Raw genomic sequence first — 12,991 nt, forward strand, 5'->3', positions numbered from 1 at the left:
CACAAAATTCCCCAATAAATACATGATTACAAACTGGCAAGTACCAAGAAGGAAAAGGACAGAGCACCAGGATATCAGTGTCATGTTCTTTAAATCATGCATGTCCTCCATCGCTCACACACTGGTTTGCTGGGTGTTCCAGTGGGGTGTGTGTGTGTAGGGGTGCAGGTACACACTGTGCACATGACTGTGGAGGTCAGAAGACCACCTCAGGTGTCAAGCAGCTGCCCACCTTGCTTTTTCAGACATAGTCTCTCACTGGCCTGGAACTCACCAACTAGGCTGAGCTGGCCGGCCAAGGAACTCCAGGGTCTGCCTCTCTGTATCTCCGCAGCCCTGGGATTACAAGATCGTGCACCATACTCAGTCTCTTTTGAAAACACTGGAATCAAACTCAGGTCCTCAAGCTTGCATGGCAAGCGTTACCAAATGAGCGATCTCCTCAGCCCTATTTGTTTGTGGGAGACCAAGTCTCACTGTGTAGCCCTTGCTGCCCTTAAATTTGTGATCCCTCAGCCTCTGCCTCCCAAGGCCAGGTTCTAAGCATGTGTCACCACACCACAAGACACACAAATCTTAACTTCGGGGCCACCCTCGACAGAGGCTTGGGACTGAGTCCAGTCTAACTTTGTGCCACAAACTTCCTAGAGAGCCTCAAGCTAGTCCATTTCCTGAGCTGCAAAGGGAAAACTGAAGCCTGGGCATGATGGCTAAACCTAGAACCCCAGCAACTGGGGAAGCAGATGCAGAAGGATCCTGAGCTGTGGGCCAGCCTAGGCTACATGATGAGACTGATTCTGGTAGGTAGCCACTGAAAATGGCTCCTTCCCTCCTAATCAGCTTTGGATTGCACTTCCTGTTTCCCTGGAAACACTAGAGCTGGATGTGTCACAAGTGCCTCTCCTTAAGAGTCAAATACTAGGGCAGGTGAGGTGGCTAAAGGCACAAAGGTACCCAGGCTCATGATGAACAGAGAAAATGAGTGTGTGTGTGTGTGTGTGTGTGTGTGTGTGTGTGTGTGTGTGTGTGAGAGAGAGAGAGAGAAGGGGGGGGAGAGAGAGAGAGGATAAAAACCTTTTTAAGATGTAAAATAGCATATGAGAAGGCAGAGGCATCAAGACTCTGTTGAGCCCCTTTTAGGGAAAGCTAATTTCTCCAGGTCAAAAGAAGAGACTCTCTGGCCTTGGGTAGAACATTCCATCCTGCTCTGCCCCGAGCACTAGAACATTACACACTGTTGTCGCCTCCCTTAGAATTAATCCAACTGGACGCTGATCATAACTTTTCTGTTTATCTCTTCTTCAGACACCAGCCCAGTCCTAAGCATGCTTGCCCTGACACTCTAGGCTTTCTCTCTCTCTCTCTCTGAAGCCTCCCTCCCTCCTCCCTCCCTCCTCGCCAACCTCTACTGCTAAACCTGCCAGCTTTCCTGGAGCTTACTCAACAAGACATGACTCCACTTTCCTCTCCATTTTCTTCCTCTCAGTAGCTGTAGAGATGTACACCTTGACTGCCCTGGTTTCTAGTTGTTGTTGTTTCAAACTAAGAAAATACTCCTTGAGCTTAAAATTAAGAAGGAAAGCCGGGCAGTGGTGCACACACCTTTAATCCCAGCACTGGGGAGGCAGAGGCAGGCGGATCTCTGTGAGTTCGAGGCCAGCCTGATCTACAGAGCGAGACCTAGGAAAGTCACAAAGCTACACAGAGAAACCCTGTCTCGAGAAAAAAAAAAAAAGAAGAAGAAGAAGAAGAATGAAAAAAAGGAGGGGGATCTAATTGGGCCTGACAGTCACCTGAGGAACACAGATTCACCTGTAGACAAAATAAGAAAATGGCAGGAATAATTATCCCTTTAAGTCAGTGGTTCTGAACCTTCCTAACGCTGTGACCCTTTAATAGTTCCTTATATTGTGGTGATCCACAACCATAAAATTATTTTTGTTGCTACTTCATAACTGTAATATTGATACTGTTATGAATCATAATGTAAACATCTGTGTTTTCTGATGGTCTTAGGTGACCCCTGTGAAAGGAACCCCCAAAGGGTCGAGACCCACAGCTTGAGAACCACTCCCTTAGAGACCATGTGGCTCCAAAGCCCCTCCTTCAGCCCAGTTGTGTGCAGACCTTCATTGCTAAGCCTGCCAGATTTTCTGAGTTTTAACTCAAAAAGCATAACTTTGCCATTTCCTCCTTTCACCTCTCATTTGAATGCCAGTCAAAATTCTGAGCGTAGTCATCTCGATACCCCTGGCTCTGTTTCCCGGGAGGATTCCTTCCCATTTTTCTACAGTGTGCAGACCACCATTTCTGACTCTTAGTTAGGTTCTTATTGCTGTGCTGAGACACCATGACCACGGCAACTCCATTAAAGGAAACAGTTAATCGGGGTGGCTTGCTTACAGTGTCAGAGGTTCAGTCCATTATGATCATGAGGAGAACATGGCTGTGTGCAGGCAGACATGGTTGTTGGAGCAGAGAGCTACATCTTGCAGGCAACAGCAAGTTGACTGACAACCACACTGAGTGAAGCTTGAGAAAAAGAGACCTCAAAGTCTGCTCCCACAGTGACACACTCCTCCAACAAGGCCACACCTACTTCAACAAGGCCACGCCTCCTAATAGTGCCACTCTCTTTGGGGGCCATTTTCTCTCAAACCACCACACTGACCCTAACTCAAAACTTTCTTCCTCTTCTCCATCACCCTCCTCCTGGCAGCTGCCAAGATTTACAGCTTGCTGGCCATATTGTTTTTCTCCCATATGCTAATTAAATGATCCTTCTGAGCTTCCTTCTAAGTTAATTTGAGACTTAGAACTCCCTGAAGGGGGCTGGAGCGATGGCTGAGCAGTTAATTCCAGTTCCAGGAAATCTGGTATCCTTACACAGACATATATGCAGGCAAAACATCAATGCACATAAAATAAAGATAAGTTATTTAAACAAACAAACAAACAAACAAACAAACAAAGAACTCCCCTGGTAACAATTCCAGAAATAACCATCAACAGCAACAACATCAAAAAAAAAAAAAAGAGGAAATCTAGGGATATACTCAATACTAGGTAATAGGTTCTTAACTTAGGATCTGTAGATGAACTTCAGGGGTCCAGAGTTTATGAGAGTGGGCTGTGGGGTACAGCTCCGTGGTACAGTATTGGTATAGTATATACCAGACCCTGGGTTTCATGCTCAGCAACCTCTCAAAAACAAAATGGGGGGGAGGGGAGAGCAAATGGAAATTTGGCTCCCCACTACCCACTGCAGATAGTGGGCCCACAGTTTTGATCCGATCTTTAACTTGACACCCAAGGACCCACATGAGGAGCTGACGATTCTCAGATGGGACACACAGGAGACACAGACAACAAAATGACTCTGGAAGTAGGGTGCTGCTTTCTGTGATGCTGGGGATCGAACCCAGGGCCTCACACATGCTGAGTGCTCGCTCACTCTACTCCAGCCCTACAGGGAGTTTTTGCTTCTCCCTTGACCTTGTCAGGCCTGACTTCCTCTTGTGGATGAGTCAGCACATAATGGAGTTCCCGAAAAGGAAGGAGGAAACTACCATTAGCCACTCCCCATTCAGGATACAGTGCAGAATACAAGCACTAAGGAAGCCTGTTCTTAATGACAGCAGGAAATTTGCAGGCAAATGGATGGAACTAGAAAATATCATCCTGAGTGAGGTAACCCAAACCCAGAAGGACAAACATGGTATGCACTCACTCACAAGTGGATACTAGATATAAAGCAAAGAACAGTCAGACTGCAACCCACAGAACCAGGGAGACTACATAGCAGGGGGGACCCTAGGATGACTGTGGCTTATAATAAGTTTTGGTTTTACTCAATTACTGGGCAAGCCTCAGTGAAACATTTCACTATTAGGATAAGAATTTGTATTGTATCAAGCTGATGAAAGAAAATGCTGGCCATGCTTTCAGGAGGGAAGGCTAAAATCTTTTTAGATTATGGATTAGCCTATAGAAAAATGTCTGCTGTAAATCAAACAGTGAAGGGAAAGATGAATAGGAATCTCACATAACTTAAGTAAAACATAGCTCTCTGAGCAGACGAAGATAAGTTTCTTCTGTATCCCAGAATCTAATCAATATTTATATGTATAATTCAGCTATTATTTGGCTTAAAAGGACTTATTGGAAAATGTTATTGTGGAGGGCCCCAAATCAGCTTGACCACACAGCAGCCATGACAGGCTTAGGGATCTAGACACAGCTTCTGTGACAGGCTTACTGGCAGGCAACACCCAGACCCAGGAAAAACCTTAAGCTGGTACCACCCAGGGATCCACCCAGGGGTGAGGAAGTACCTGACACCCCAAACATTCCAACCATTAGATAAGGTGGCCAGATGTCCTTGAATCTAGCACACCTATTTTTTGTTTTACAGATATCCCTAGACAACTGTCAGCCAATCAGGGTCCTGAATCCTGGAAATCCCCTCACCCCAACCTCTGCTATGATAAAAACTCTGCCCCACCTGAGCTCAGGGCTCTCGGCTCTCACTACCGTGTCGGACAGACAGAGGGACCAAGCTCCAGAGCATGAAATAAAGGCTCTTTGCTTTTACATGTGGGATTTGGTCTCTGTGGTGGCCTTTTGGGGGTTCCTGCAATCTGGGTATAACATCATTTTTACTATTTTCTACAGAGAAAATATTTTCTAGTTTCAAATAACTCTGGACTTTGGAATTATAACCTGTTTTTATGTTAAAAAAAACAAAAAAATTTAAGTGGAAAATGCTGAAGGACCATTGAACTCAATGTTGCATTTACATATCTATATATGTATAAAATAATGATTATAAATGTTTGTTTAAAAAGGTGAAGTGCAAATGTGAATTTAACAAGAAGTTGTTGATTTTCAACACTGTACATAAACTCCTTTGTTACAAATAAATATTTATGCTTTAAAAAAAAGGCAAAAAAAAAAAAGATGAAAAAAGGAAGCCTGTTCTTGCCTCAGGGAGCCTACACTGAGTCACTCCATTTGATCCCATGATGATTTCTATAATGGCAGCACCAGTTTACATTTGGTGGAAGAAATTTCTTCAAGACCAGGTTTCTCTGTGTAGTCCTGGCTGTCTTGGAACTTGCTTAGTACCCCAGGCTGGCCTCGAACTCAGAGATCTACATGTCTGCCTCCTGAGTGCTGGGATTAATTTGTTTGTTTGTTTGGTTGGTTGGTTGGTTGGTTGGTTTTTCGAGACAGGGTTTCTCTGTGTAGCTTTGCGCCTTTCCTGGGACTCACTTGGTAGCCCAGGCTGGCCTCGAACTCACAGAGATCCACCTGGCTCTGCCTCCCGAGTGCTGGGATTAAAGGCGTGTGCCACCACCGCCCGGCATAAGTTTTTTTATTCACTTATTTTATGTTCACTGGTGTTCTGCCTGCATGTATGTCTGTGTGAGGGTGTCAGATCCCTTGGAACTGGAGTTACAGACAGATGTGAGTTGCCATGTGGTGCTCTTCACTGCTGAACCATGTCTCCAGTCCCTGGAAGAAATTTTTTAATCACATTTATTACCACTTGTGAATTCGTGACATGGTATGCATGTGGAGATCAGAAGGCAACTTGTGGGGCCCAAGGGATTGAACTCCAGTCATTATCATACTTTTCACTAAGACATATATTGTGGAATATCTGTTTACACTGTAAAGATGTGTCTTTGCCAAGACTCTTTCTGATTGGATTAATAAAGAGCTGAATGGTCAATAGCTAGGCAGGAAGAGGTTAGGCGGGACTTCTGGGGACAGAAAGAACTGTGGGAAGAAGAAAGGTGGAGACGGCAGGAGATGCAGAGCAAGCAGGATGAGCAGGAGGAGAAGTAACAGCCACTAGTCACGTGGCAGGATGCAGATTAATAGAAATGGGTTAATTTAAGTTATGAGGTAGTTAGAAACAAGTCTAAGCTATAGGCCAAGCTTTCTTTCATAATTAATAAGAAGGCTCCATGTCATTGTTTGGGAGCTGGCAGGACAGGGAAACACTTGTTACAGCATAGACACCTTCGCACCACTGATACACATATCCAGAGGCAAAGTCGCAGTGTTGACACAAGGGAACTCTCCTTAGACCGAAGGGACTCGAAAGGCTGTCTTGAGAAGCCTGTGCTCATGCCCGTGGGGATGTACTTCTCCTACTTCTTCCCTTTCTCTTTACCACAGATCTAAGTTATCGGGATGGATGGGTGGGATGTGCGTGCCATGTGCATGGGTGGAGGTCATAGGACCGCTTGTGGGAGTTGGGTCTCTCCTTCCACCATGTGGGTCCCCCAGAGGGAACTCAAGTCATCAGGCTTGGCGGCAAGCATCTTCACCTGCTGATCCATCATCCCACTGGTGCTGAACTCCCTTTTCAATAATCCCCAACTCTGCTTCATCTAAGGCAGGAAGGGAGGGAAGGAGAGAGTACTTCTCAAAAGACAGCATTCTCAGAGTAACTCAATTTGCAATTCAATTTTTAAGAATGTTACCAAAGCTGAGCAGTGGTGGCCCATGCCTTTAATCCCAGCACTCAGGAGGCAGAGCCAGGCGGATCTCTTGTGAGTTAGAGGCCAGCCTGGGCTACAGAGCGAGATCAGGACAGGCTCCAAAACTACACAGAGAAACCCTGTGGGGGTGGGGGTGGGGAATGTTTGCCAAAGGTGGGCCTGGTGGAACATGCCTGCAACCCCAGCATTTGGAAGGCACAAGTAAGAGGGTGAGGAGTTCAAGACCATCCTTAGCTGCATGAGATCCTATCGCAAGCATTAAAAAAAGGTTTGCCAAAAAGGTAGCTTGCCTTGCCTCTCTGAAACCTCTGACTGAGATGGACGGTGGCCATTAGGAGGGGAAAGCTGGTTCCCTCGCCCACAGGTCTGATATGTGTTTCTGTAAGCATACATGTGGCCAATGAAAAAGAATCTGAAAAGCTCCCCAATAGACTGCACCGTCTTTCCAGTGGAATGAACAGCTTTGTCATTTACATGCCGACAGAGTCCACTCACAGCAGCTGTTCCTTATGCTGGCTGGTGCCAGGTGTTTACTCAGCCATAAAGCATTGAAACAGTGGTGCCACATGCCTGTGACCCCAGCACTTGAGAGGTGCAGATTCAAGAAGGCTCAGAGTTCAAGACTATGCCCACCACCTCCATAGTGAGTTTGAAGACAGCCTGGCTACACGACATCTTTCCTCAAAAAACTCCACCCCCGAAAAAGGAGGAAGGAGAACAATGCCACCTGGATGTAAGGAAAGGGGGAGCAGCACTCAGGAGGGTGGCCCCTACCCCTCACCAGCTGCAGCACTCTGGAGAGTGGCCCCTGCACCTCACCTGGGCAACACACAGGAGCTGGCCCTGGTGATGTAGGTGTGCCTATCATGAGGGTGTGAAAGAGGCAGTGCTGGAGAGCTCCCCCTGGTGGTGAGGATGAGGGGGAGCTAGCTGGCTGACCAGCCCTGCAACTACCCAGGTCCAGAACCAGGGTTACATACACGTAGGCCCACCGCAACATCCACCCCATCTGTGATCTGCCAGAGCACATAAAGGGACCGGTCTGGCACACCCAAAGCTGCAGGATCTCCACGACACATGGCAACAGCAGGATAATCCAGAGGAGTCCCAGTGAGGGCCCAGCATCCATGGTGTAGCAGAAACCAGAGGCCTCGAACCAGACCAACGACTCTTTGCAGTGAACACTTGCAAGTGAAGATATATGGGTAAAAGGGTTAACTGTGTGACGCTCTGCTTCTACAATGAGATTTTTTTCTTTTAAATTTTATTTTTTGGGGGGAGGTTACAAGGGCAAAGGGTAGATATGAAGGGACAGGGATTGAAATGCATGATGTGAGAGACACAATAAATAAGGTTTAAAAAGTGTGTTTTGCCGGGCGGTGGTGGCGCACGCCTTTAATCCAGCACTCGGAGGCAGAGCAGCGGATCTCTGTGAGTCGAGCCAGCCTGGGCTACCAAGTGAGCTCCAGGAAAGGCGCAAAGCTACACAGATAAACCCTGTCTCGAAAAAACCAAAAAAAAAAAAAAAAAAAAAAGTGTGTTTTGTGGGGGGGATAAAAAATAGTGTACAATTTCTCTCATATGCAGAATCTAGAGTTTTACACACACACACACCACCCCAAACAAAAAGGTAGACTACTGGAATGGAAAGGGGAGACCAGCAAGGTGGGTGAGGGAAGGCAGCTGAAAGGGTGTGTAAGAGCAAGGTACAGTGAGTGATCTATACTCATGAAAATCAGAAGGGGCTGGAGAGATGGCTCAGAGGTTAAGAGCACCAACTGCTCTTCCAGAGGTCCTGAGTTCAATTCCCAGCACCCACATGGTGGCTCACAACCATCTGTAATGAGATCTGGCACCCTCTCCTGTATACATAATAAATAAATAAATCTTTTTTTTTTTTTTTTTTTGGTTTGTTTTTTTTGAGACAGGGTTTCTCTGTGTAGCTTTGCGCCTTTCCTGGGACTCACTTGGTAGCCTAGGCTGGCCTCGAACTCACAGAGATCCGCCTGGCTCCACCTCCCGAGTGCTGGGATTAAAGGCGTGCGCCACCACCTCCCTCTTTTTGGTTTTTCGAGACAGAGTTTCTCTGTGTAACAGCTCTGGCTGTCCTAGAACTTACTCTGTAAACCAGGCTGTCCTGGTGCTGGGATTAAAGGCTTGCACCTGGCTAGAGCATTTTTTTAATTAGTAATTGATGGGGGAGGGAGGGCCTAGTTCATTGTGGGTGGTGCCATCCCTGGGCTGGTGGTCCTGGGTTCTATAAGAAAGCAGGCTGATCAAGTCATGAGAAGTAAGTCAGTAAGCAGCTCCCCTCCATGGCCTCTGCATCAGCTCCTGCCTCCAGGTTCCTGCCATGTTTGAGTTCCTGTCCTGATTTCCTTCAGTGAATGAACTACAATGGATGTGGGAGTGTAAGTCAAATAAATCCTTTCCTCTCCAACTTGCATTTTGGTCATAGTGTTTAATCGCAGCAAGAGAAACCTTAACTAAGATACACATAATAAAATAATTAAAAAGAAATCTGAATCTCCAAAGCTACTGCATAGCTTATGTCTGATGCCAAGCTCAAGAGCCACAGGCCATGCAAAATGAAGACGAACACTAGAAGCTGCAACCGACTACACAGAAAGGCTGCCTGCAGGGCTGCAGGGTGTGTCAAGTTGCAGATACTGGTGAGAAACGCCAGGCAATGGCTGACACACAGACCAGAGCTGGAAGGTTCCCCCTGGCAGTCTGGTCAACCACACCAGTGATCAAAACACAATTGTGGAAGCAATCCAAAGGATATTAACCGACCAGTGAGGCACCACGAGCAGAAGCATGAAAACGTATTTGACGACTTGTAAAGACATCTGGCAAGGGAGGAGTCAGGAGGTCTGGGAGCAGGGCTGTTGACATGAGCTAGGGCCTTGGTCCTATGGGTGGCACATGCGTGTAATCCCAGCACTTGGGAGGTAGAAACAAGAAGATAGGGTTGAAGGTCATCCTTGACTAGGGAAGATTTTCTCCAAAGAAGAAAGAGAGAGAAAAAAACAAGAACAAAGGTTCAAATCTCAATGAGGCTAAAGTCTGGAAATATATAGATGTATATATGCATATATACATTATATATACTCGTATATGATGCACATATTTATATGTATATATTTGCTTCTGTTTTCCAAATCCATATTCATGTTGGATTAGAATGGTAAATGATTCTCTTTCTCTCCATTTTCCAGAACTGGAATTAAATACATTTTATGGCAAAAGAAAAAAAAAAGACAACTTGCTTGGCATACGGAGTCTTCAGACAGCACCCCATCTTTCTGGGTGTCCTCTCAGGTCATGGGAGAAGATTCTCGTAGGGGCTAAGGTCAGATGGATTTCCAACCTGATCTTGGGTATGTGTCAAGCATGGCCATACTTGAAAGACAGTTTCTTGAGAGTGTGAAGGGCTGTAGGGACGTCATCTGGATTGCGTGGCATTGGTGGGGTGGGAGGGAACAAGAAGCAAAGACAGCAGTGCATAGCCATTGTGTTTTATTGGATCTGGTGTCTTATTTTACAAAATAGGTAGAAGAGCCCAAAATGCAAAGCAGTCAACCATGTCTGACGGGATGGGGCTCTGTGCGGGCCTTCCCCTCAGACCCTAGCTGACTGGGAAGGGAGCTGAATGGGACAAGCAGGTGTATTAGGAGGGGCAGCAGCATGGCAGGGTGCTGACAATAAGGTCGGACCTGAATCCTGTGGTCCCCGCCCTCTAGGTGAGCTCAGGGGCATCTCTGGGTAGACTAGATAGAGGGAGAGGGGACGGACCCTAGAGCATCCTAGGGCATTGTGGAGGGTTGGGCAATGATCCAATGAATGTCCCCATACTGGGTTCAGATGGAGTGCCTGCCTGTGTCCTCTCCTTCCCCTAAGGCAGCCACTAGGAGTGGGAAGACTCAAGTTCAGGAAAATCCCTGACTCATTCCAGGCCTCCAAATCTAGAGGCCATGGAAAATTGAAACAGAAGCCATCGAAACAGGTGACAGGCAGGAGGGCAGGATGGGACTTTAGAAAGGCATCATCCAGGACACCTCCCACTCATCTTCCCCTGGCCACCACTCCCACCACACAAGCAAGAAGGATGGAGAGGATCTGGAGAGAAACCAGCTATCTGGATCCCAGGCTCTCCTAAGACACTGAGAAGTGTATGGTAAATTTCTGGGACATTGCTAAGGACATAAGGCCTTCTGGGGAGTCAAGGAACTCATGTTCTGCTGGCCCGGACAGCAGACCCATAGAACTTGGCAGTGGCAGCCCAGCCTGGGCTCTCAACATCTGCCCAGGCTTTCTGTTTTCCGCTCCAACCAATTCCTAGGCCCTAAGCACTGGCTCAGGGCCAAGGTTCTCTCTTTCTTGGCCCCCTCCTGCAGGCTCCTCAAAGGCTATGCTCAAAAGCCAGCCAGGGACATGGACGGAGCATATTCTCTGAGAAAGGAATCTTAGAGGGGAGTCTGTGAGACCAGGGGCAGGGGAAAGCACCATAGCACGAGACATTAGTCTAATGTGGTTTCTAGAGTGCGGTCGGGAGGTGAGGAACCACGCGGTCCCTACACCGGGGTGTCCTCAGCACTGGCATCAGGCGAGAAGGGGGTGAGAGCTGCTGGGAGCTGGGCACTCCCCTCCCAGATACACGCGGTCCCCTCCTGCCACCCAGCTCCAGGGATCTGGACTACTGAAGGCCCAGGACCTGGAATCCCTACAGCCCCCAGGGTACAGGGAGGATGAGGACAGACCCGGGCAGAGAAGGGTTAGGTTCACCTGAACTAGGACTAGAGCATGGTCACCCCCACTAGCCCTCCCCCTGGGTGGGGGCTAGATGACATTATCGAAGAGTTGCATGGACCTCATGATGTTCTCGTCCTGTGGTCATGGTACATGTACGACGTGAGGGAGGCAGGTTAGAGGAAAAGAGGAAAAAAAAAGCTTGTCAGAGACAGAGAGAGACATTTAACCAGAGATGGGCACCTTCAGAGGCAGAGAAGGATACACGGGGGGCCTGGGGTGGGGAAGGAGTAAGTCCCCCTTGGTCATGAAAGAACGGACTGGGGTAGGGGTGACATAAAGTTGAGGGGAGTCTCTTCCCGTTTCGCAGGTTTGGGCCTTAGAGTTCAGAGCAGGGAAATGGAGAGCGCAGGGTCCTACCTTTTGACAAGACTCGATGAATTCTTCAATGGTCACCACACCATCCTTGTTCCTGTCCATCTTCTGCAAGAGGGCGGTCAAGGAGGGGGGGCAGGGGGGCAAAGGGAGAGAGACTTAGAGAAGAGCCTTGGGGGCCCTGTCTGCCCTCCACTCCAGGGCCCCCAGCCCACCCAGACCCCGGGCACCTGGAAGAAGCTCTCCACATGCTCTCTTGGGGCCTCCTCGCGGAGGGCAGGGTATGTGTACTTGCCCATCATGTCGTAGATAGACTTCATGATGTCAAGCATTTCCTGTTAAACCAAATGAGAAGATTTCTCCTAAAGGCCTCCAGCTCCAAACCCAGGGGCCTAGGGCCAAGGACAGACCTCCCCCCCCTTACTGGTGACACAGATGGACGCTGGTTATCAGATCCCTCTGGACCATCACCACCCGGCACCCTACACACCGCCCCTCTTGCCGTCAGTGGCCCTGCACCTCCTTGGTGATACAGCCGTCCTTGTTGAGGTCATACAAGTTGAAGGCCCAGTTCAGCCTATCGTCTATGGTTCCCCGAAGAATCACCGATAAACCAGCCACAAAGTCCTGGAAAGGGGGGGTCTTTGCCAGCCCATTCTTTGGGTTTGGCATGGCAATCTCAGACCCCCGAAGCCCAAAAGCTTGTCCCACTCATCTCCTCCCCTAGCTCACCTCAAAACTGACAGAGCCATCGTGGTTGGTGTCAAAGGCATTGAAGAGAAAAGTGGCATAGGTGCTGGAATCTGTGGATGAGCGCGGGGCGTGAACTTGGCCTTCAGGCAGGGGCACCTGCTTCTTTTCTGCAGCTTGCCCACCACCCACCCCCTTACCTCAGCCCTCCAGAACCCTCTTCCCACCTCAGCCTTGAGACAACAACTGTCTCCTCACCTCCTTGGGGAAAGAACTGAGAGTAAATCTGCTTGAAGTTCTCCTCATTGACAATTCCACTGGGGCATTCCTGGACAGGGACAAGCAGGCTGAGCAGAGACACAAACCCCACTTCCTTCCCATTCAGCACCCTCAGGCCAGAGACTCCCAGAAGGAGGAAAAAATCATCTTGCCTCTGTGGAACTTACCACACAGTTCTGGTAACGATTGGCAAGGAGACTTCTTGCCCGGTGTACTAAGTCACAAGTCCAGCCTGCCACCCCCAAGGGCCCTGAGCCTCAGGCTATGAGTTGGGTCTGTGGGCCCATCTCCCTCTTCAAAGCACCCAGGCCATACTCTCCAGGCCAGGCAACTGCACGTCAGCCAGGCCTCTCTGGGGCAGCCCTTGCCCAGTTGGCTAC

General features: G+C 48.4%; 1 protein-coding gene across 5 annotated transcripts in view; it reads right to left on the bottom strand.

Moving 5' to 3' along the window:
• Nucleotides 1-10,020: 10,020 nt before the first annotated feature.
• Kcnip2 (potassium voltage-gated channel interacting protein 2) overlaps nucleotides 10,021-12,991 on the bottom strand; it is a 23,033-nt gene continuing 20,062 nt past the window's right edge. For all 5 annotated transcript variants that reach the window (XM_028891124.2, XM_028891126.2, XM_028891128.2 and 2 more), the window contains 6 exons: nucleotides 12,591-12,660; nucleotides 12,375-12,445; nucleotides 12,162-12,269; nucleotides 11,873-11,977; nucleotides 11,688-11,750; nucleotides 10,021-11,405 (listed from right to left, as the gene is read on the bottom strand). In XM_028891124.2, the coding sequence (XP_028746957.1) occupies nucleotides 11,358-11,405; nucleotides 11,688-11,750; nucleotides 11,873-11,977; nucleotides 12,162-12,269; nucleotides 12,375-12,445; nucleotides 12,591-12,660 (465 nt within the window). In that variant the 3' untranslated portion in view covers nucleotides 10,021-11,357. The remainder of the gene's footprint in view (nucleotides 11,406-11,687; nucleotides 11,751-11,872; nucleotides 11,978-12,161; nucleotides 12,270-12,374; nucleotides 12,446-12,590; nucleotides 12,661-12,991) is intronic.

The sequence above is a fragment of the Peromyscus leucopus genome, chromosome 1 (assembly GCF_004664715.2).
Source record: "Peromyscus leucopus breed LL Stock chromosome 1, UCI_PerLeu_2.1, whole genome shotgun sequence".
Classification (NCBI taxonomy): Eukaryota; Metazoa; Chordata; class Mammalia; order Rodentia; family Cricetidae; genus Peromyscus; species Peromyscus leucopus.